Below are 24,093 nucleotides of genomic sequence, written 5' to 3' on the forward strand. Positions count from 1 at the left end.
AATAAATTAGAGAACAATTCCAGTCAGGCAGTGCAAATCAACAGAAACTGGCCAGCTAGATCTTTAAAACCAATCACAGGTACAGAACTGTAGAAAAGAAATGACAGGCCCAATTACTAGCAGTACCCAGGTCAGAGCCCAACTCAAATACCTACGCAGGTCCAAACACAAAGCCACTGTTCCAGTGACAACCCTTTATTATTCAACTTAGGTAACAGTCAAAAAATCAGTTAGTGTCTGGGTGGCTCAGTGGGTTGAGCCGCTGCCTTCGGCTCAGGTCATGATCTCAGGGTCCTGGGATCGAGCCCCGCATCGGGCTCTCTGCTCAGCGGGGAGCCTGCTTCCCTTCCTCTCTCTCTGCCTGCCTCTCTGCCTACTTGTGATCTGTCTGTCAAATAAATAAATAAAATCTTTAAAAAAAAAAATCAGTTAGTGTCGATGGGTGAAAACTAGGCTAAAATAGCAAAAAACACAGTTTCATTTGGCAAAGGCCCGAAGAGTATGTAGAGAAACTCAGTAGGTGAGGTCCCGTTCAGCATCACAGCAGAAGGGAGAGTGGCGCGCCCCGCCTCCCGTGACCACCAGCCTGACCGCCTCATCTGGGACCTGTCAGCAGCACAGAGGGAGATGCCCACCCCAGCCTCTGATCTGCCAGCTCATGTTTAAAAACTGACCATGAATTCTTCAATGAAAAAGTCAAAGATCACTTCTCTCTCACAAGCAATAAAACCACAAAATCGGCTAAGATTTGAAATTTAGGGTAAGCTAGTACAATTTCCTGCTTTTAATGCGTACATATTTTAGATGTGACAATCTTTTTCACATACAGTCAGACAGGATATAGAAGAATTTCAAATTTCAAATTAAAAAAGCCGTTAATTCATGCATTTTATGCCTTCAGGTAATTCTTCAACTGTTTAGACTTCAGAGCTGCTGATGACACTAAATTCAATGCCACGCTGGTTGAGTCTGTCAATCAACTTTGTTCTGGAGAAGGCTGCTCCCGGGGTGAAGACCCCACCCCTGTAAGACGAGAACAAGGTCAATCCGGGCACAAAGCAAGCTCTAGCCCTCTCCTCGGGGGGTGTGATTCGCTGGAGGCCTGGCCAGCAAGCCATGCAGAGAACTCTGGAAAGCCTTCATTCCATACAGACTAGTTTGGGTTCCTTTCTTGAAATCAGCCAAATGAGCAAAGGAGCTATAAGCCAAGAGGAAACTAGCACCCAGCAAACCTATCCAGAAGGGCTCGGCTCCCAGGGGGGCTGTCTCTGTGGACTGCCAAGTGTTTGAGGGGGACACTGAGGGTCATCAACCTAAGGGACGGCTGCTGTCAGTAAAGGCGACCCTCAGACTCAGGAGGATGAAAAGGGACCCGAGTGAAATAAATTTAGGCAACATAAATAAGACTTAACATAGATAAAGAAGTTTCTTTAAATCTGATGACTAACATTTATAAAGTGCTAAATATTTTCAAAGGGTATACAGCTGACTCGAACAACATGCATTTGAACTGCATGCGTCCACTTATGTGTTACTTTTTTACAGTACTATAAATGTATTTTTTCTTATGATTTAGCATTTTCATTTCTCTAGCTTACTTTAAGAATATAGTACATAATACCTATGTCAACAGTAAGCTATTCGTTAAACTTGGGGGGAGTTAAACGTTACACATGGGTTTTCAACTACGCAGGGGTCAACTGTAGAATTATTTGGAAAATTTAATTAGGCTTCACTGAACATTGTTTGAGGTCATGGCTACATTTGTTTCTAAGCCTGCAAGCCTAGACTTATCTGTAAAGTTGGCCTACTTTTACAGTAACAGCTAAACACTCCCAATAACTGAGCCCACTTGATAATCATCTCGCCAAGATGCCATGCATCAGTTCCCACTCGCATCAGGGCTTCCCACTGCCAGCTGGGTGCCATCAGCACTGGCGAGAGGCTCCTAACAAGATTATTTAACGACAGGAACCTTTACTGGGTAGCTGACTCCCGCCCTGCGCTATTTTTACAAGGGAAGAAAGCCAGCCTACATAACCCTGAAACTTCTCCGTTTCCTCTCATTTATCTCTGCATTGTTCTCAGAGGCCTGTCAGGAACTGTCCTCTCACAATGTATTTGCCCCTATCTTTGGATCAAAGGTACTGTAAATGCTTACGTGCAGACCCAATGTCTGAAAACTGCAAATAAGCTAAAATATAACATAGATGAAAACGACATCTTCGAATTAGAAGAAAACCAGACTCACGTCTTCGGAAGATCCGAGATATCATTCAGAAGGGTCATGGCTGCCTGGACCATGGCTATGGAGGTGGCCACATAGCCGGCCTCTGCACAAGACAGGTGAGCAAAGCAAACTATTAATGAAGTATGCATTCGACAACACCCAAAAATCAAATGGTCAATTTGATAGTTAACTCTAGGTATACAGAATTTTCTCAAAAACTCTGTTCACTTAAAACTAGTAATATTCATATAGTAGTTACTAAGTTAGGATCCGTTAGTGCTTTAATTTTACTAACCACACTTCATTCTCCCAGCAATTACGTGACGTTAGTCCCACTTTTTTAATCCCCATTTTACAGGGGAGGACACCGACTTGAAGTCAGCAGCGGCTGGGCCAGGAGCACATGGGACTGTCATGGTCCACAGCTCGTGCCCCCTGCATGGCCTCTGGGCAGCAAGTGAAGCCAACGAGCCTAATTCCCTGTTTCTCTCTTCACACACCAGGCTCCACTTAAAAAAAAAGATTCCATTTCTTAAAGAAAAACAACTGAGGGGCGCCTGGGTGGCTCAGTGGGTTAAAGCCTCTGCCTTCGGCTCGGGTCGTGATCTCAGGGTCCTGGGATCGAGCCCCACGTCGGGCTCTCTGCTCAGCGGGGAGCCTGCTTCCCCTCTGTCTCTGCCTGCTGCTCTGCCTACTTGTGATCTCTCTTTCTCTGTCAAATAAATAAATAAAATCTTTAAAAAAAAAAAAAAAGAAAAACAACTGAGTAACATTAAAGGAAGTCCAACTTAAGAAGTAGCTTTAAAAGAAATCTAAAAGCAAATGGAACTTTAGTGTTTACAATTCTGCCAAATCATAAAAATATGGTGAATTTATCTTAAAAAGCTTGGCGGGAATCTGAGAAGGCAAGATACAAAGTATCTTTGCCACCTGGCTTGATTGAAACTGCAAAACAGAACCCCTCTGATCTATCAGAGGTGATGGCAATTAAATGACAATTATACTAGAATTCACAAGTAGGACTGTCTCTGTAGAGTTCTGTAAAATTCATACCAAAAGTTCTTTAACTTTTTTGGGCGATGGATCCTTTCAACTACTCATCAAAAGCCTTTACCTTCTCCAGAAAAATACACATGGATGCACACATTCTACAAACAATGTCAGTGTGTTCACTTGGCCCACAGCTTTATGTTAAAATTTCACTGCTTTAAAGTGACCCTTGAGGGAACCTGGATGGCTCAGTGGGTTAAAACCTCTGCTTTCGGCTCAGGTCATGATCCCAGCGTCCTGGGATCGAGTCCCGCATCAGGCTCTCTGCTCAGCAGGGAGCCTGCTTCCTCCTCTCTCTCTCTGCCTGCCTCTCTGCCTACTTGTGATCTCTGTCAAATAAATAGATAAAATCTTTAAAATAAATAAAAGAAAATCTTTAAAAAAAAAATATAAAATAAAGTGACCCTTGAGTATGAGAATAAATGTCAACCAGCCCCTTTTCTTATTAATATTAAAATATGCCACTCAGAATTACTAATAAAATTAGACTGTAACAATTTCAATCCTTCCTTCAACAGAATAATTTATATATATACATATATATAAAAGGGGATAAAAAATAGGACAAACTTCACATAACTGCTGGGAGAATTATTTAATAAATAATTAGATTATTAATGTATTGATTTAATTATTTAATAAAATAATTTGTGCAAGTTTATCTCTAAAACAATGAAGCTTTAAGAAAAAAAACCTCACAATATTGCTTTATGCCTTAAGACAATGTAAAACTCCGTAGCATTCTTAAGTCATATGTGAAATACCTGGTCCTTTCACCTGAGTACAAATTCTCATATTTGGTTTGTTCTTCTCGGGACTAAAGCCTTGGCCGTACCCTTGACCAAAGAACGTCAACGTAAATGACGCGGCATCGATCTGAGAAGGAAGCAAGCACAGGCCTTATTTCATAAACATGCCACTTCCATCCCCGAACCTGGTGAAACCTATTACTCTACTTCACAGGAGACATTTTCAATAGATGAAAACATCACTGATCGGCCCGAACACCCTATCATGCTTTAAGCACCAGGCACAAAAATCAATCCACACCCGGCTGGTGCTGGGGGAGGCTGAGGAAGAGGGGTGAGCACGGACGGTTCTTAGCCTGGGGACTCCAGACGGACAGCACCTTGAAAACAGCAGTTCCAGAGGAACAGCTAGCCTGGTGGTGGCAGCGGAATGTGGCAATCTGGTTTCAGATAATCTGTTTGAGGAGACAGGACCAAACTAGCCAACAAGTAATGGAAACACAGGCCAGACAGAATTGCTACACTTGGAGATGTAAAAACCTGATTCAAAACATTAAATTCTAGAAGACTTCTCCAAGCATCTTTCACAAGTGCTAAACTAAGAAATAAGATGAATGAAGAATTCAGTTGTGGTCAACAAATTCTTATTAATGAGATGTCAGTAAAATACGGTTCCTGTCTTTTCTGGAGCTGAGAGCTTAGTGGGGGATACGTATATATATGTGTATGTGTAAATATACACAAGCAGATCTAATAACAATGTGGGACATGAATTAAAAGGTGCCAGACTAATTCAAAGGAGGGAATTATTAAATCTGTTGGGGAGAATGGGGCAGCGTTTTGAAATGTGTACACACACACACACACACACACACTCTCTCTCTAATGTAAGTGTACCACAAAGAAAAGTGGGGTGGGCACCAGAGGGAAGAAACCATCGTGGGAAGGCAAGAAGGGATGCAGTACCACGATGGACCAAGGAATGGGGCGGCACTCGTGTACTAAAGGTGCAGACAAGGTCAGACAAGGTCAGACACACATGCAGCACTTGTCCTCACCCGCCTGCGGCACACAGACTAGCTGAGCATAACCCTCTCAGGCTGGGCACATATTCAGCTTTAGAACAAATTTCTTTTCTTTTTCCAAGATTTTATTTATTTATTTGAGTGAGAGAGTGAGCGAGACAGAGAGAGAGAGAGGGAACACAAGCAGGGGTAACGGCAGAGGGAGAAGGAGACGCAGGCTCCCCGATGAGCAGGGAGCCCGAGGCAGGGCTCGATCTCAGGACCCTGGGAGCATGACCTGAGCCGAAAGCAGACGGTTAACTGAATGAGCCTCCTGGGCACCCCCTAGAACAATTTTCAACACAGTCTCCAAGGCTGCTATGACCAAGTAACCAGAGTTGGCATGAACATGAAACCTATCCAGGACTGGATCACGCAAGACCTCGCTCCTCCAGAGGTAAGACTTCCAGCCAGTGGGCCTCTCGGGGTGGGAATCGAAATGACGCACACTGGACTTGGAGCCCACCCACCTGCACACCAGAGGTGACAACCCTGGCAGCTCATTAACATAACCGGTTTTTAAAGAAAGCCCAACGTTCAGGCCACATCCAGACCAGCCACACTCGAATCTCTGGTCAGCAGTTTTAGGCTCTTTGTCAAAGCTGAGAACCACAGCTCCGTACTTCCAGGCCTTACCCCACACCTACTGCGTCAGGACGTCCGGACACAGGGTCCGGATGTGCATGCAGAAAAGCTCCCTGCGGCGTTCTGATACATAAACTCCCAGGTAAGAATCACTGCCCATACAGTGCGTCAGGGAACCAGGTTAACAAAGATGACGACCAGGTCAGATCTGTCTTCCATCTTGGACAGCGATGGGAAGAAATATTTGCAAATCATACACCTGATAAGGGATTAATATCCATATAGAGAGAACTTCTAAAACTCAACAACAAAAACACAAACAACCGATTCAAAAATGGGAAAAGGACTTGAATAGACATTCTCTAAAGAAGACCTACAAACAGCCACCAAGTGCAGGACGAGATGCCCCACAGCATGAATCCCTGAGAAGCGCAGATCAAACCACAAGGAGATACCACTTCACACCTGTGAGAATAAGCACTATAAAAAACCAGGCTGGGGGCGTCTGGGGGGCTCAGTTGTTAAGTATCTGCCTTTGGCTCACTCAGGTCACAATCCTGGGATCCTAGGATTGAGCCCCATGTCCGGCTCCCTGCTCGGCAGGAAGCCTGCTTCTCCCTCTCCCACTCCCCCTCCTTGTGTTCTGTCTCTCCCTGTGTCTCTCAGTCAAATAAACAAATAAAGTCTTTAAAAAATAAAACAAAAGAACAGGGTGCTCCTGGCTGGCTCTGTTGGTGGCGCACGTGACTTGATCTTGGGGTCATGGATCTGAGCCCCGCCCTGGGTCTGGAGATAACTAAAAAATAAACTTTTAAAAAGGCCAGGAACCAAGTGCTGACAAGGATATGGAGCAATGGCCACACTCGTGCACTGCTGGCAGGACCGTGACAGGTGGTGGGGCGTGACACGGCGTGGAGCCGTGGAAGCATCTGGTGGCTCCTCAAAAAATTTCAAAGAGATTTCCCACCGGACCCAGCAGTTGCACGACAGGGTATTTACCCCAAGGAACTGACAGGAGGATCCTGCAGGTGTACCTGCACAGCCGAGTTCACAGCAGCACCACTCAAGACAGCCGAAAGGGGGAAGAAACCCAAGCGTCCACGGATGGCTGGACGGAGATGAGGGACGTATGTATGGGGGGTGTGGGTGTCTGTGCATGTGCGGTGGGTGTGTGTGAAAAGGAATCACTACTATTTAGCCTTAAAAAGGTATGAAGTCTGACACCTGCTACGATGTGGAGGAACCTTGAGGACATCGTGCCCCGTGACACACGCCAGTCACAGAAGGACAAATATGTCTGAGCGGACACACTCACAGACAGGAGAACAATGGTGGCCAGGGGCTGGGAAAAGAGGGGAAAGGCGAGTGATTGTTAACTGGGGACAGAGGCTCAGTGCTGTGAGAGGAAAAGTTCTGCAGCCAGACGGCTGGGATGCCTGCACAGTAATGCAACGTGCTGCAGACCAACGTGAGTTCGCGCAGAACGAGTGCTGTCACTATGAGATGCACGGATACCACCGAACGCACAGAAGTGGCTAAGATGGTACATTTCATGTTATGTGCACTTTACCACAATTTCAGGAAGAGAGGGAAAAGAAAAAGAGAGAGGGACAAGAGCCTCAGCTTAGGTGCGTATGATGGATTTGGAGAAAAATCTAGAATGATGCCTACATTCCTGACTGGGCAGATGACCAGATGTGGCAGATGACTGGCGCCACCAACCGAGATGGAAAACAAAGGAAGAGGAGAAAGAAGTTAAGAAGTTTCAGGGAAGGAAGTTCAGATTCATGATGTGTGCAATTTCAAGTGCCCAAGGGACATCTGGGTCAAGATGTCCAGGAAAACAGGTGGACAGGTGACCAGCAGATCTGAGCGGGTCTGCTGAGAACACTGCGGAGATAGCTCGGGGACAGTGGGAGGGAAGCAGGGACGGCAGAGGAGGAGAGGGAGAGAGTGGACACTTGGAAGAGAGATGGTCTCAGAAGCCAAGGGAGCGAGTATTTCAAGGACAATAATGTCAGAGATAACAGACTGAATAGGGACCCACAGCATTCAAAGCACTTAGCAGTATGAAGACAAACATTGACTCTACCGAGGGAAAAACAGGGCGAAGGAGGGTCGAGAACTCCTCTCTGGGTCGCATGTGCACAGATGAGGAGAGGTGGGGGGAGAATGGCAGGGGAGACCACGAGGAAGTCAGCAGGAAAGGTGAGGCTCAGGCCGGTATGGCCCTCGAGTCCACCGCATTCAAGCACACGAACTCAGGCAGGTATCACCTGCTCTGCTGACTTCCTCAGCGGGAAGAAGCGGCTAATACCTTCACGTACATGACCACGGGAGGACTAAATGCAAAGTAAAGCACTTAGCTCCGCGCCTGCCACACAAGAAGGGCTCGATCTTTAAAGAGCACAGGTGGTGGGACTCGTCTTGTCCAGAGTCATTCCCTGAGCAGCTGAGAAGGTGGAGACACAGGACTCCGTGGGGTGCACCACCCACGTTCTCAACTCCATCAGGGGGGCAGGAGTTAAAACTGCGGCGGCGGGGTAGATGGTGAGGAAAGCTGGTGAGGAGATGGCGAGATCGCTAATTAAAAGTGACAAGATCAGCAAATGGTGCTCAAGTTCCAAGTTCCAGTGAGAGGGGAAGCAGGCATTCGCCTCATGCCCATCCTCGCTGTCGGGGGGAGGGAGGGCCGATCCTGGTGGTGCCCGGTGCGAGGAGACGGAGCTCATGACCCAGGCCTGACGGGGGTCTGTGAACCTCATAGGGGGAAGGAGGGAGGCTCCAGCGTACGGGGAGGAGGCACCGGCGTGTGCGGAAGGGGAAGGGAAGTGCTGGGAAGGAGGAGGTATGGAGGAGAAAAACAAAGGCTAAACACTTCTGAGATCTCTGTGACGTCAGGAGAATAAAAGTTTGGAGCCAGACAACTGGGTTCTCACCCCGGCTTGGCTAGTACTCGCTGTAGGACTTTGGGCAAGTTACTTAGCCTCTGACCTCAGGTTCCTCTTCGGTCAAGAGGAGAGCCTACCCACTTCAAGAGTGTTTGAAAAGACTGAGTCATCTAATTTATGTAAAGAACATAAAAGCACATCTGAAACACAGTAAGTGCTCCTAAAACTCCAAGTTTTACCTTCCAGTAAGTGCACTGAGGAAAAGTAAAAATGAAATAAAGAAAATAATTTAAGAGCTGTATACAAAAGAAAGCGTTACCTGTTTTTGTGTTGGACCTTGTTTTGAAAAATAACCAAAGGAGAAGAGCCATGGGAACTAAAAAAAAAAAAAAAAAAAAAAAAAAAAATTAAAAAACCCTCAATGATATTTTTTAAAACTCGTGGAAAATACTTCTAAAGAACTAGTTTCATAAAAATACCACTTACTTTTATGAGAAGCTGCCTTCCAATGCCAAACTTCACAAAGAATAAAAAGAAAAGTCCCGCAAACATCAGCTTAATGACAGAAGTGATGCCTCCCACTGTCACGTAGGCGGTGTACTGGACCTAGATGAGGACATAAAGTCAGAATGTTACCCCCAACTTCTGCAGACTACGCAATACAAGAATGTAAGCTACTTACACCTTCCCCTGTGGCCATAAACAGTGAGCAAAAGCAGTTTCCACTTTATGAACGTGTTATGTTCTAAAAGCTTGTTCAGAAACCAGACATTGGGAGCCCATTTTTTTTTTTTAAGATTTTATTTATTTATTTGACAGACAGAGATCACAAGTAGGCAGAGAGGCAGGCAGAGAGAGAGGAGGAAGCAGGCTCCCTGTTGAGCAGAGAGCCCGATACGGGACTCGATCCCAGGACCCTGGGATCATGACCTGAGCCGAAGGCAGAGGCTTTAACCCACTGAGCCACCCAGGTTCCCGGGAGCCCATTTTTTAAAGAAATTATTATAAGTGGTAATTAGCTTCCCTGACTTGAACATAAAAGTCCCCTTGATCCATACAAAAAGCCCACTACAATGTACCTAAATGTAATAATTACACATTCTAAGGTACAGATTCTAACTACAACCTCTTCTATGAGAAAATAATCTTTTACATTGAGATACAGTTTCCTCTCTTTCTCCCCCTGTGGCATGCTTTAGCTTTGGTCCTGCTTTTTTTTTTCTTTCATTTTTTTATTTAAATTCAATGAATTAACATATAATATACTATTAGTATCAGAGGTAGAGGTCAGTGATGCATCATCTTATATAATACTCAAGGCTCATTACAATATATACCCTCTTTAATGTCCATCACCGAGTTACCTCAGTTCCCCCAACACCTCACTTTGACTCTCATGATTAAGAGTCCCTTATGGTGTATCTCCCTCTCTGGTTTCATCTTGTTTCATTTTTTCCCTCCCTTCTCCCATGATCCTCTGTTTTGTTTCCACATACGAGATCATATGATAGTTGTCTTTCTCTGACTGATTATTTCACTTAACATAATACCCTCTAGTTCCATCCATGTTGTTGCAAATGGCAAGATTCCATTCTTTTGATGGCTGCATAGTATTCCATTGTATATACATACCACATCTTCTTTATCGATTCATCTGTCAATGGACATCTGGGCTTTTTCCATAGTTTGGCTACTGTGGACATTGCTGCTATAAACATTGGGGTGAGGTGCCCCTTTGGATCACTACATTAGTATCTTTAGGGTAAATACCCAGTAGTGCGATTCCTGGGTCGTAGGGTAGCTCTATTTTCGACTTTTTGAGGAACACAGTTTCCTCTTCAAGTCTCAGAAACGGGCGCAATGACTTCCCACACCAAAAGGAGTAAGATGTTACTCCAGAGGTCGGAGGTCACAAGGAGGAGAACATAGACATCACACCAGCAACAGAGTATCCTAGCAGCCAGAACTCTCAGGAAGGGTTGTTGGGTGTTTATGACACCCTCATTCTCTGCACTAAATTTGCTGCTGTTCTGCTTCACCAACAAGGTATGCAGCTGCCAGACTTGAATTATGGGGAAAGCTACCTCCAACCCCATAAAATGCAAAATGCTTTACCCTACCGATTCTTACACTTTCAGAAACTGAACCCCGCATTATTTAGCCTGCTCTTTTTTTGCTTTGCAAACGTAAAAATCCCACATTAAACAGGTATGGGAATGGTAATGAACAGTACACTCTTCATTAAAAGTTAAATCATATGCACTTACAGGTGACTGCTCCAAATTCTCGAACAAGTAGCGCTGAGTCCGCCTCACAACAGACACATCCGATCCCAAGAAGGGAATGGAGTAGCTATTCAGTTCTCTGCAGTAAGAAATCGGCCACCTGCAAGACAGACCCACAGACCCAAGAATATGCTGCATTTTCTCCACTTACAGTTAACTCCGCACATTTCTGAATAAGAAATGTACCTTTTCTTGAGGCAGTAATGGCAACAAAGATGGCAGATCCGCTCTCAGTTACAATTTATCTACCTGTCCTGCGTTCCCCACACCTACACCAAACAAATGAGTGGGACAGAGCAGAGTTCTTCACAGCAGGGGCTCGCAACAGATATGTTCTACCCCATCAATCTCCCCAGACAGTACACTCATTTCAACAGCCAAACCCTAGTATGAATTCAGAGTTCTCACATAAAAAACGTTTTCACACGGAAGTGCTATTAATAGAGAATCTAGGATGCCTGGGTGGCTCAATCATTAGGCGTCTGCCTTCAGCTCAGGTCATGATACCAGGGTCCTGGGATCAAGTCCTGCATTGGGGCTCCCCGCTCTACAGGAAGCCCACTTCTCCCTCTCCCACACCCCCTGCTTGTGTTCCCTCTCTCACTGTGTCTCTGTCAAATAAATAAAATCTTAAAAAAAAAATAATCTACATAGATCATGACACTTACTAAAATGATGGTTTTACTGCACAAAATTTAACTGATGTTTGATTTTGATAATGATACTAAAAAGGCACAAAATTCATTTTCTCCCAGAATCCAAATATATTATTATACGTGAAGAACTTAAGCCTAGAATAATGTATTAATCATATTATATTTAGCTAGGAAGACAATCCTGTATTCACTACAGAACAGTCTCAGGCTTTTCTAAGTGGCAGACTTTATTAATAACCACATCAACAGCAATATACTTAGACCTGATATGCTAAAGAATAGATTTGGGGGCGCCTGGGTGGCTTAGTGGGTTAAGCCTCTGCCTTCGGCTCAGGTCAGGATCTCAGGGTCCTGGGATTCCAAGTCAGGCTCCCTGCTCAGCGGGGAGTCTGCTCCTCCCTCTCTCTTCTGCCTGCCCCTCCCCCTGCTCCTGTGCCTTCCCCTCTCTCTCCTGCCCCTCCCCCTTCTCATGCTTTCTCATTCTCTCTCAAATAAATAAAATCTTAAAATAAAAAAAGAATAGATTTTAAGTTAATATACCTTCTTTTCAATTTTGAACCAACAATTGGGACAGGTTTCAGATTTGACTCATTTCGCAGTTTTTTCAAATTACTCTGATCTGCAAAACCATGAACTGCAGACTTCCAGGTACCATCATGAATGCACAACCCCTAATAAAAATTCAAAAAGTAAAGAAACATGTCTTAAGGGATAATTACAAAACATAAAACCAAGAAATTTGTAACTGTTTACAGAGAACAGAATTTCACCTCTCTGAGCAAGGCAAAAGTCCCTCACTTAACCTCGAGATGAATCTTCAGGCAGGACTCACCGGCTTGATCATATTCGATATTTACACCCATGTGTGCTCTTTCTTCTTCCTTCCTACCATCATTTATGCTCCTTTTAAATGCCACTGAGTTTTTTACCTTTGCATTTCCACTCAACTAACTGACCATATTCCTTTAAAATTAACCTAATTCGGGGCACCTGGGTGGCTCAGTGGTTAAGCCGCTGCCTTCCGCTCAGGTCATGATCTCAGGGTCCTGGGATCCAGTCCCGCATCGGGCTCTCTGCTCAGCGGGGAGCCTGCTTCCCCCTCCCCTTCTCTCTGCCTGCCTCTCTGTCTACTTGTGATCTCTCTCTGTCAAATAAATAAATAAAATCTTTAAAAAAAAAAAAAAATAAAATAAAATTAACCTAATTCCTCTCCCTATGCTGATTCCTCGAAGTTTCAAGACGTGTTCCTGGCACATTTATGCACACGGACACAATGTATAGACCAATCCCAGCCCCGGCACAGCCGGGGTCCCATTGCCCCCAACACCCCTTACTCCAGCCTCAAGTTATACAAATGCCTCCCACATAAGTCTTGTTAAACTATATTTTTTTTAGTTTTAAGGCTCATTAACATGATTTATATTTTTAATTTCTTCCCCCACTTCTTCAGTTTCTTTCTGGAACTGTAGGCACGGAGAATCCTTGCTTGATCTCGCCCAGACTCATTCGTTCCATTATTTCTCGTCCTCAGTGTTTTCCATTCTTCCAACATAATTACACCCTCTCCACAACCCTCACCTCCAACGGCCATCAGACGTGAGGGGCAGAAAGGAGAACACAGGTGAGGATACAACCTCGGGACTTGATGTCTTAGTGCTGACTCTTCTTTACCTTCTAACTTCCGGATGGGCCTTTTAATTCTGTTACATAAGTATTTTAAACTTCATTTATAATTCTGATTGTACATAACCTTTCAGGTGGTTTACCCTTTTGGAATGAACAAAGTTATTCAGAAATATTCAAAACCAATTCTGTCACAAGATTTTTGAAAGAGGAGCATCAGTAAAGCTGATGTGAAGATATTGTTGCTTGTTAATAAGCAGAGTAGGAGAGACAATAAACCATCAGAAGATGCAGGTGTTTATATCAGAGCTTTGATGAATGACACTGAAAGGCAGAGAGACACCAAACGTAATTCCCACTTTGATACAGATTTGTATCTTCTGTTGTGTTAAAATAGAGCTAGAACTCTGAGGGGTTTCTATGTGAAACTACTCTCAATCTGGACCCAGTCAATGTGACCTGTTTGCAAACATAAAGATTCCCAGGGGCACCCCGCTAGCTCTGTCGGTGAAGCACATGACTCGATCTCGGGTACACAAATTACTTAAAAGTAAAATCTTTAAATAAAAATTAAAAAATAAAAAATTTCCAAATACCAGGCGAAAACAGCTTTTTGAAAACCTAAGAATATCTTCTTATACAAATAAGCCATCAAAAAGCCACAAACCAGTCCATTTTTAAAAACTGTTTACCTTATTGAAAAACATAAAGTACACAAAACATAAAGAGGCAATTTAATGAAATTATGAAACAAATATCCCTGTAGACAGAAGGCGCAACTTCTGTCCTGCTTTCATGGTAATAAAGACAAATACTTGCTTTTCCTTAGAGTTTTACCACCTAAGTATCCATTCCTTGTGAATTTTGCCCGTTTCTAAACTTTACAGAAATGGAAGCACACAGCCTATATTCCTCTGAGTTTGGTCTTTTATGCTCAAGACTGTGATATTAAGATTCATCATGTGTTAGAAATAGCTCCTACTTTGGAAATCAAAAATTACATGGAAACATATGAAAATGAAAACACGACAGTCCAAAACCTTTGGGACAGAGCAAAAGCAGTTCTAAAAGGGAAGTTCATAGCAATACAGGCCCACCTCAAGAAGCAAGAAAAAACTCAAATACACAACTTAACCTTACTCCTGAAGGAGCTAGGAAAAGAACAAGACCCCAAACCAGCAGAAGGAAGGAAATAATAAAAATTAGAGCAGATACAAATGATACAGAAACTAAAAAGCAACAGAAGTGATCATTGAAACCAGGAGCGGGTTCTTTGAAAAGATCAACAAAACTGATAAATCTCTAGCCAGAACCATAAAGAGAGAGAGGGAGAGAGAGAGAAAGGAGTCAAACAAAATCACAAAAGAAAGGAGACAAATAATAACCAACACCACAGAAATACAAACAATTGTAGAGAACATTAGGAAAAATTTGGGACGCCTGGGTGGCTGTCGGTAAAGCATGTACCTTCAGCTCAGGTCATGATCCCAGAGTCCTGGGACTGAATCCCACATCGGGATCCTTGGCTCAATGGGAAGCCTGCTGCTCCCCTTGCCAGGAAAATGCAAATCAAGGGGCACGTGGGTGGCTCAGTCAGTTAAGCAACTGCCTTTGGTACTGGTCATGAAGTCCCAGGATCGAGTCCTGCTCTGGGCTCCCTGCTCAGCAGGGAGTCTGCTTCTCCCTCTAACCCTCCCCACTCTCGTGCTCTCTCTCATCCTCTCTCTCTCAAATAAATAAAATCTTAAAAAAAAAAAAAAAAGGAAAATGCGAATTAAAACTACAACGAGAAATCATTTCACACCTGGTAGAAAGGCCAAAATCAACAACACAAGAAACAAGTGTTGGTGAGGGTAGGGAGAAAGGGGAACCCTCCTGCACTGTTGGTGGGAGTGCAAGCTGGTGCAGCCACTTGAAAAAGAGTACGGAGGTTCCTCAAAAAGTTAAAAATAGAGCTACCCTATGATCCAGCAATCACACTACTGGGTATTTACCCAAAGAATATACAAACACTAATTCAAAGGGATACATGGACCCCGATGTTTATTGTAGCATTATCTACAATAGTCAAATTATGAAAGCAGCCCAAGGGTCCACTGACAGATGAATGGATAAAGAAGACACACACACACACACACACACACACACACACACACACAGGAGTACTACTCAGCCATAAAAAAGAATGAAATCTTGCCATTTGCAAGGACATGGATGGAGCTAAAGAGTCAGAGAAAGACAAACACCATATGGTTTCATTCACAGGTGGAATTTAAGAAAGAAAACAAACAAGCAAAGGAAAATAAAAGAGACAAACCAAGAAACAGACTCTTGAATTCCTACATTGTATTGAATTACCACATTGTACCCCTGAAACTGATATAACACTGTATGTTAACTATACTGGAATTAAAATAAAAAACTTAAAAAAAAGAAAGAACTACTCTATAGCTGGCCTCTCCATTTTCTAAATGGTATCTTTTCATAAACTGACATTATCAATTTCAAACGTACACAAATTTGTCACTTTTTCTTTATATCTAATGCCTTCTATGTCTTTTTTAAGAAACCATTCCCTATACAGCCTGGTGACTATAGTTAATACTGTATTCCCTATGTGAAAGTTGCTAAGAAAAATCTTAAAAGTTTTCACCACCAGGGGCACCTGGGTGGCTCAGCTGGTTAAGCATCAGACTCTTGGTTTCAGCTCAGGTCTTGATCTTAGGGTCATGAGTTCAAGCCCCATGGTGGGCTCCAGACTGCACATGGAGCCTACTTAAAAAAAAAAAAAATTTCATCACAAGAAAAATAAATTTGCAAGTGTGTATGGAAATGGATGTTAACTTATCGTGATAACCGTATTTGCAATATACTGCAGTATATATAACTATCAAATCAATATGTTGTACACCTGAAACTAATGTTATATCAATTATATTTCATTAAAAAATAATAAAATATATGTGTCGGGGGGAAAAAAAGAAGCCATTCCCAACCCTGAGGCCATGAAATGCACATCGTCTTCTAGAAGCTTCACTGTGTTGCCTCTCACACTGTAATCCACCTAAACTTGATTTTTTGTACACCGTGCAAAGTATGAATTTAACTTCATTTCTCTCCATCTGGATACCCAGTTGGCCCAGCATCACCTCCTGAAAAGCTCCTTTCCCATAAATCAAGTGCTCACACACATGAACTACTCTGAGCTCTTTACTCTGTTCCAGGCCTACTGATGTCCCACTGCCAATGTAATGCACTGATTTAATAATGAGTCTTGATACCCAAGAACACCCTTCTACCTTTTTCTCCTTCAAGAATGTCTTGGTTATTATCAGCCCTCTGCATTTCCATATATATTTTAGAATTAGCTGGCCAAGTTGCACACCAAAACAAAATCCTGTTTCAGATTTTGATTGGAATTATATGGGATTATAAATCAATTTGAGGAAAATTGACATCATAACAAAACTGAGTCCCCCAATCCATGAATGTGGTGGATCCATTTATTTGTCTTCCTTAAGGTCTCCAATCATGTGTTATAGCTTTCTTCACAGAAATATTGCACATTTTTCTGTTACTATTCTTAGGTACTTAATTTTTTCTATGTTATTAAAAATAGTCATTTTTTAAAAAATTCATTTTCTGACTATAGCTTGTATATAGAAATGCAACTAATTTTTATATTAATTCTGTGTCCAGCAACAATAAAGACTAGGATGGAAATAAATGAAACAGAGAATAGAAAAATAGAGAAAATCAATGAAAACCAAATTTCTCTCTTTGAAGAAATCAACCAAATTGACAAACTTTTAGCCAGACTGACAAAAAGACTGACAAAAAGAGTGAAAAAGTCGGAGAAAGCACTCAAGTTACTAAAACCAGGAATGAAAGAAGGAACATCACTACCAACCTTACAGAAGCAGAAAGGAGTATTAGGGAATACTCCGGACAACTGTACACCACCAAATGAGACAACCTAGATGAAATGGACAAACTCCAAGAAAGACACCATTATGAATTGAACTGTGTCTCCCCAAATTCACAGCTGAAGTCCTAACCGCTAATCCCTTAAAATGTGACCTTATTTGAAAACAGGATTATTGTAGACATAATTAATTAAGGGGAGGTCAAACTAGAGTGGGTAGACCCCCGTCCTTAACAGACCTGTGAGATGCGGACACAGCATCCCCACAGAGAGAACGCTATGCAAAGGTGGAGCAGAGATCAGAGTGCAGCATCTACACACCACAAACGCCCAAAAGCCAGCAAACCACAAGAAGCCAGGAGAGAAATACTGAGCAGATTCTCCCTCAAAGCCTCCAAAGGAACCAACTCTACCAAAACCTTGATCTCCAACTTCTAACCTCCAGAACCATGAGAATAATAAATTTGTTTTTTAAGCAACTCAGTTCTCGGCAGTTCGTTACGGCAGGCCTAGAAAACTAATGCCAATGCAAAAACTACCAAAAACTGACTTAAGAGGAAATAGAAAATCCTAGTAAACCTGTAAGTAAAGAGATTGAATTAATAATCAAAAAAATTCCCACAAAGAAAAGCCCAGGCCCAGATGATATCATTGATGAATTCTACCAAACATTTCAAGAATACTTCTTTCCAAACTTTTCCTAAAAGGTCAGTACCAATTACCCTGATACCAAAACCAGACCAAAAAAATCACGAGAAAACTACAAACTAACTTATATTCCTTATGAATACAGATGCAAAAATCATCAACAAAATGCTAGCAAACTAAATCCAGCAATATATAAAAGGGATTATACACTATGACCAAGTGGGATTCACCCCAGCAATGTAAGGCTGGTTCAACATACGAAAATCAATTTTAAGTAATACAATGGAAGAAGGGAAGAAAAAAACAAAAACCACATGATCATCTCAACAGATACAGAAAAAGCATTTGATAAAATATAACACCCTTCACATTAAAAACACTCAACTAATAGAAGGAAATTTCCTCAACCGATGAAGAGCATCTCTAAAAACCCACAGCTAGACAAAGACATCAGTTCTCGTCACTTCTACTCCCCACTGTACTGGAGGGTCTAGCCAAGGAAATCAGGTAAGAAAAAGAATTTTTCTAGCGATCTATGAAACTCATTTATTCATTCTAAAAATACTGCCTATAGATTTCTTTGGAATTTCCTACATTTACAATTATATCATCTGCTGAAAATAGTTTTGTTTCTTCCTTAAAAAAAAAATCTTTTATTTATTTATTTATTTGAGAGACAGAGATAGCAAGAGAGAGCATGAGTCGGTAGGAGAAGGAGAAGCAGGGTCCCCGCAGAGCAGGGAGCCCGACTCAGGGCTTGATTCCAGGACCCTGAGATCATGACCTGAGCCAAAGACAGATGCTTAACCGACTGAACCATCCAGGCACCCTTTGTTTTCTCATTTCCAAGCTATATACAGTTTCGTTCTTTTTTTCTGCATTACTGCTCTGGCTACAGTCTGGCAGAAGTAATGGGCATCCAGGCCTTATTCCTGTGCTCAGAGCAAAAGTTGTCAATGTTAAATACAGATTTAACTTTATTATAGCTTTTTAAAAAAAGATAATCTTCCCTTCTACTCCTGGCTTGCTATAAGTTTTTAATCATGAATAGATAGTATATTTTATCACACTTCTTCTCTGTTTATCGAGATGATCGTAAGACTGTCCTCCTCTAACCTGTTAGTGAGGTGTATTATAGCGATTATGTAATATGATACCTCCTATTCCTCTCTAAAACTTGGTCAAAATATATTATTCTTATGTATTACTGCTTTTAATTTGCAAATATTTTACTTAGAATTTTTACATTTGTGTTCCTAGAACACGAAACTGGACTGGACTTTTGCATCCTGGATTTGTTCTTGTAGGGTTTTAGAATTAAGGTTAAGTTAGCCTTGTCCACTCAAGTCAGCCGACAAAACACTTACTGAGCTCCTAATATGTGACCAGCACTGTTCTGGGTGCTTGGTGAACTAAAAAGACAAACATCCTTCTTTTTGTGGTGCTCACATTCCAGAGAGGGTGACAAACAATAAAAAATACAATACACAGGCTTTAGAAGGTGCAAAGTACTCCAAGAAAAAAGAAAAAGAGTAGATATGATGAAGAGAAAATGATGGCAAAGGAATTAAGTTTGCAATTTTAAATGGGACTTCATCAGGATAAGTGACATCGGAGAAAAGACTTGAAGGAGAAGAGGGTGTCGGTCATACAAACATCTCTGACAAGTATTTGCAGGAAAAGGAGAGAGCCAGAACAAAAGCAGAGGGCGAAAGTGTGCTGGCATGTTTGAGGGGGCACACGGGTCAGCGTAAATGAGGGAGAATGCCCAGGTGTGGGAGAGGAGGCTAGAGAGGGGACAAGGGCCACGTCACTTGGATTCTTGCACACGACCGGAAGGACACGGTCTGAGTGATGTTGGAAGACGATCATCCCGGCTATGTATCGAGCACAACTCTACAGGAACGGGTGGTAGCAAGAATAAGGCATGGGAGAAAGAGAAATGGTGAAGAGTGATCAGATTCTCACATTTCGTGGAGGCAGAATCAATAGGATTTCCTGACTGACAGGATCTGAGGATCTGTCCTCAGAGGACAGAGAGCAATGATCCCACCGTCTGACCTGTGTGGAAGGACACGCCACTACCAACTGAAACGGATGGTTGGAGCGCACTTGGAAACAAGAACCAGGAGGTCAGTTATAGACAAGGCACAGTCTAAGAGAGCTATCAGGTGTTCAAGGGGGGATGTTAATTAGGTGATTAGATGTTTTAAGTCTGGAGTTTAGAAAAAAGGCCTGGGTTAATGACATAAATTTAAAATACATTTCATCATATGCAAATACACAGAGATTTTCATGTTATCTCTTCAGTGATTTCTAGTATAACTGTACTGTGGTCTACAACACACTCTAGGACAGGGGTTGGCAAACCGTGTCTGAAAGGTCCAATCTGTAGGCCACAGATGGTCTCTACGACCTATTCTTTGTATTTCTATTGCAGCCCTTTAAAAATGTAAAAAATCATCCTTAGCTTGTGGACATATAAAAAGGGCCATGGGCTGGAGCACCTGGGTGGCTCCGTTGGTTAAGCATCCAGCTCTTGGTTTCGGCTCAGCTTGTGATCGCAGGACCTCAGGGTCATGAGATGGAGCCCCATGCCGGGCTCCACGCTCAGCCCGGAGTCTGCTCCAGATTCTCTTTCCCTCTCCCTCTGCCCCTCCCCCTCATGCCTGCCACGGACTGACCTGTTCTAGAGCCGCAACAGCCACCGTGTAAGCCCCCACGCAGCGCACACGGAACATTTCCATCACGGCAGGAAGACCGACTGGACAGACAGGACAATTCTACACTATAATTTCAATCCTCTGAAATTCAAGCATGTGGTCTATGGTACAATTTTGTGTGTTAAATAAAAGACCTTCAGGGGAAAGAAAGATAAGGAGGGACAGGACAACTCAGTGACTGGGGATACACAGAACCTGTCCCATCCTTGTAAAACTCGGGCTATGGATTTTGCTTTAGGGGAAGGACAGAGGGAGCCTCGCTCCTATGGAGGCTTCAGCTCTCTTGTCCTGAGTCAAGCCCCAACTTTAAGTTCAAATAATATTAATAAAAATAATACTTAATAACATTTACTGGGCAGTTTGCTAACTGCCAACCTCTGTTCTGATTTAGAGTCATTGACTCAGCGACCACATGAAGCAGATACTACTATCACCTCCTTTTACAGATGAAGGAAGGGAGGCCCCGTGAGGACAGTGTGGTACTTGCCCAGGCTCACGTCACCGGTAAGTGGCAGAGCCAGAATTCAAGCCCAGGCAGTCCTGCTGCCAAATCTGGCTCACCTCCATGTGAACCACCAGGGGCTCTTCTACCCTCTAGCGAAGGGAAGACACCTTCACGGCACCAGCTCTCTTTCCAGCTGCATCTCCTGCTGCTCTTTCAAAAGCAGCCTCTTTCCTACTCTACCAATTTTCTCACGATCTCCCTGTTGTGACATCTGGGTTTTGTTGGTCCTGCAGCAACTCCCTGCAATCCCCTAACTCATCTTCTGCTTATAAAACTCTCTTTCCTATCTGGAACGTGTTCCATGCTGGAGAGGTGGAATTCTCTTCTGTGGTGCCCCCTCCAGAGGCCTGCGACCCAGGCCGAGGCAATCTGACCACGCCATCACACCAGGTCATGCTGATGGGCTCAAGAACAGCCCAAAGGCCCCACACTTGACAGATCTTTCCTACGATGTGATACACCAACTCTGCTAGCTGTTCGCAGGAAACGAGGAACTTTAAGGACAGTGTATCCCTGGGAACGCCAGCACCTTCCCTGCCACACTGAGAGCCACACAGAGGAACCCAGAGGAAAGGAACGCGACATCAGTAAATGCCACACTATGCCCTGCAGAGTCGGGTAGTTCCTCTTCGTGTTGCTGGTTTAAACCGGGTGGAGCTGGGTTTCTAGCCGTGCTCCCCAGATTCAAGCACATATCTCATTCTTGCTTCTGAGCCTTGTTCAGGCGACTGCTTCTGACTTTCCAAATGCTATTTCCTTCTCGCAGCTAAACTCAGCAAGGCCTCTAGGAGGCCTTCCCCAGTTACTCGGGCCCACTATCACTTCCCTTTACTCTGACTCTCCAGTGGGCATTCTCTGTCACCACGGATTTTAGCATGTGTGACACAGCTTTGTGTTTATTAACCTGATCCCACAATCTGGACGACGAGAACCATGAGTCTCACCCGCACATGCTCATACCATCCCGCAGCTGTGTCTGATGACGCTGCTCCCTCTCCCTTAACCCAGCTCCACGGCTCCTGCCTCCGACACTCGGCGCACGCCCAGCTCCTCCGGGCAGCTCTGGCCTCCCAGCGGGGTTTACTCTCCATCCTCAGAATCCTACAGTATTTCACCTGATCTCTTTAATGTCTCTCTCTCCTGTCAAGCCACGTTATTCTCCCCTTCAGGACTGGTCGGCATCTTCTCCGTTTCTGGATCACACCACCTTGTACTGCTATATGTATCTGCACCACCACAGAGGACTTGCTGAACAAACGGATTTGAAAGAGAACCTCAAGCGCAGACCTAGACCTGGGTCAGACTGCCGGTGACAAAAGGCCTGTCGTAAACATGGGCCTCTGGGAACACAGCCACCTCAGGTCTCACGGTCCCCAACAGGCCGGAGAGTCGGTGATGACATCACCATCTTTTTCTGGCCACGATGGCCTCGGCCCATGAGGCGCACAACACAAGTGCACAGACTTGGACTAAGGTGAGGACTGAGCTGGCTGACAACAGTTATTACACAACAGTGAGAGATATTTTGGTGCTGGGATCATTCTAATACACTGAACCATGCAGCTGTTTGTAACAAAATTCTATTTTAAGTCTAGGTAATTCCCAGCAAGCCACCATCTTTACTTTTTAAAATCAAACATAGTGACTCTCATACCCTAAAAATTACAAATATGTATGAAATTTAACTCATTGAAATCTTTTTAGGAGGCATGTATCATTTCCAAAATGTTTTTGTTAACTTTAAAAAACACCTGAGAAACACAAAAACCAACCTCAGGTCCGGAATGTACAGTCAGGAAACTTTCCACAGCAGTCAGAGTGCCTACGAGAGAAGCAGAACGGTAGAGTCAAATCAAATAAAATCCACACAACTAAGACATGCAGAATGCATTATTCCTATTTTTTAAAGATTTTAATTACTTATTAGAGAGAGGACAAGCAAGGTGAAGGGCAGAGAGAGAAGCAGGCTCCCCACTGAGCAGGGAGCCCAACGAGGTGTTCCATCCCAGGACCCAGGGATCATGACCTGAGCCAAAGGAAGACGCTTAACTGACTGAACCGCCCAGGCGTCCCAAAATATAGCAATTTCTTAAGACTGGTCTTCCTAGTTTTAATTCCAAAGAAAACAAAATCGTGGGGCTTTGGAAAGCTGACCCTGAGAAGGAGAATGAACAACCTGGTCATCAACAATGATGAGAACCACAGTCATCTAAATGTTGCCTGGTGACCATCGATAAACACCTAGATCATTAAGTGTAACACCCTGAGATGATTCTGAGGTTTGCTCCGAGAACGCAGCCTGGGTTTATGGCTCCTGATCTTCCTTCGCCACAGAAAGAACGTGGACCGCCTAAGGCGATACACAGTAACATGTGGACAGCCTGTGCCAAACAATCAGTGGGGGCACTTGTTAAAATGCTCCCTCTTAGGGTTCGGTATCTGAAAACAAAGTTGTTGTTTGTTTGGTTGGTTTTATTTTATTTACTTATTTGACAGAAAGACAGAGAGCACAAGTAGGCAGAGAGGTAGGCAGAGAGAGAGGGAAAAAGGCGCCCCACTGAGCAGAGAGCCCAATTCAGGGCTCGATTCCAGGACCCCGAGATCATGACCTGAGCCGAAGGCTGAGGCTTAACCCACTGAACCACCCAGGCGCCCCTGAAAACAAAGTTTTAAAACAAGGCTTAAAGTATTATTTCTCCCTTAAAAGAAAAAAGACCTATTCAAAATAACAGAAACTATTAAATATTTTAAAACAACCTTAGTAAGAAATATGTAAAATTATCATGAAGAAAATGTCTGAACTTTAGAGACTTAAGTTGATAAATGGAGACCTACCAGATCCATGATTTTAAGATTAAGTATTTTAAAGATGTTCAGTTGGGGGGTGGCTGGGGGGCTCAGTCAGTTAAGTAACCCATCCTGGTTTCAGTTTAGGTAGGATCGAGCCTGGGATCAAGTCCCACGTCAGGCTCCACACTGAGCGTGGAGTTTGCTTGGGACTTTCTCTCCCTCTATCCCTCCCGCCACCCAACACTCACTCACACTCTCTCTAAAATAAATAAATAAACTTAAAAAAAAAGAGATGCTCGTGTTCTTTTTATTTGGAATGGTTCTAGTATTTCATCACTGAGTATGATATTGGCTATTGCCTTCTGACAT

At 43.4% G+C, this 24,093-nt stretch overlaps 1 protein-coding gene across 1 annotated transcript in view; it reads right to left on the reverse strand.

The window, feature by feature from the left end:
• Nucleotides 1-747: 747 nt before the first annotated feature.
• SCCPDH (saccharopine dehydrogenase (putative)) overlaps nucleotides 748-24,093 on the reverse strand; it is a 33,967-nt gene continuing 10,621 nt past the window's right edge. The window contains exons 5-12 of the mRNA XM_080825024.1: nucleotides 22,707-22,756; nucleotides 12,051-12,181; nucleotides 10,837-10,954; nucleotides 9,056-9,175; nucleotides 8,889-8,945; nucleotides 4,045-4,156; nucleotides 2,252-2,333; nucleotides 748-1,023 (exon numbers count right to left, since the gene is read on the reverse strand). Coding sequence (XP_080681150.1) covers nucleotides 918-1,023; nucleotides 2,252-2,333; nucleotides 4,045-4,156; nucleotides 8,889-8,945; nucleotides 9,056-9,175; nucleotides 10,837-10,954; nucleotides 12,051-12,181; nucleotides 22,707-22,756 — 776 coding nt within the window. The 3' untranslated portion in view covers nucleotides 748-917. The remainder of the gene's footprint in view (nucleotides 1,024-2,251; nucleotides 2,334-4,044; nucleotides 4,157-8,888; nucleotides 8,946-9,055; nucleotides 9,176-10,836; nucleotides 10,955-12,050; nucleotides 12,182-22,706; nucleotides 22,757-24,093) is intronic.

Source organism: Martes martes, assembly GCF_963455335.1.
Source record: "Martes martes genome assembly, chromosome: 15".
Lineage (NCBI taxonomy): Eukaryota > Metazoa > Chordata > Mammalia > Carnivora > Mustelidae > Martes > Martes martes.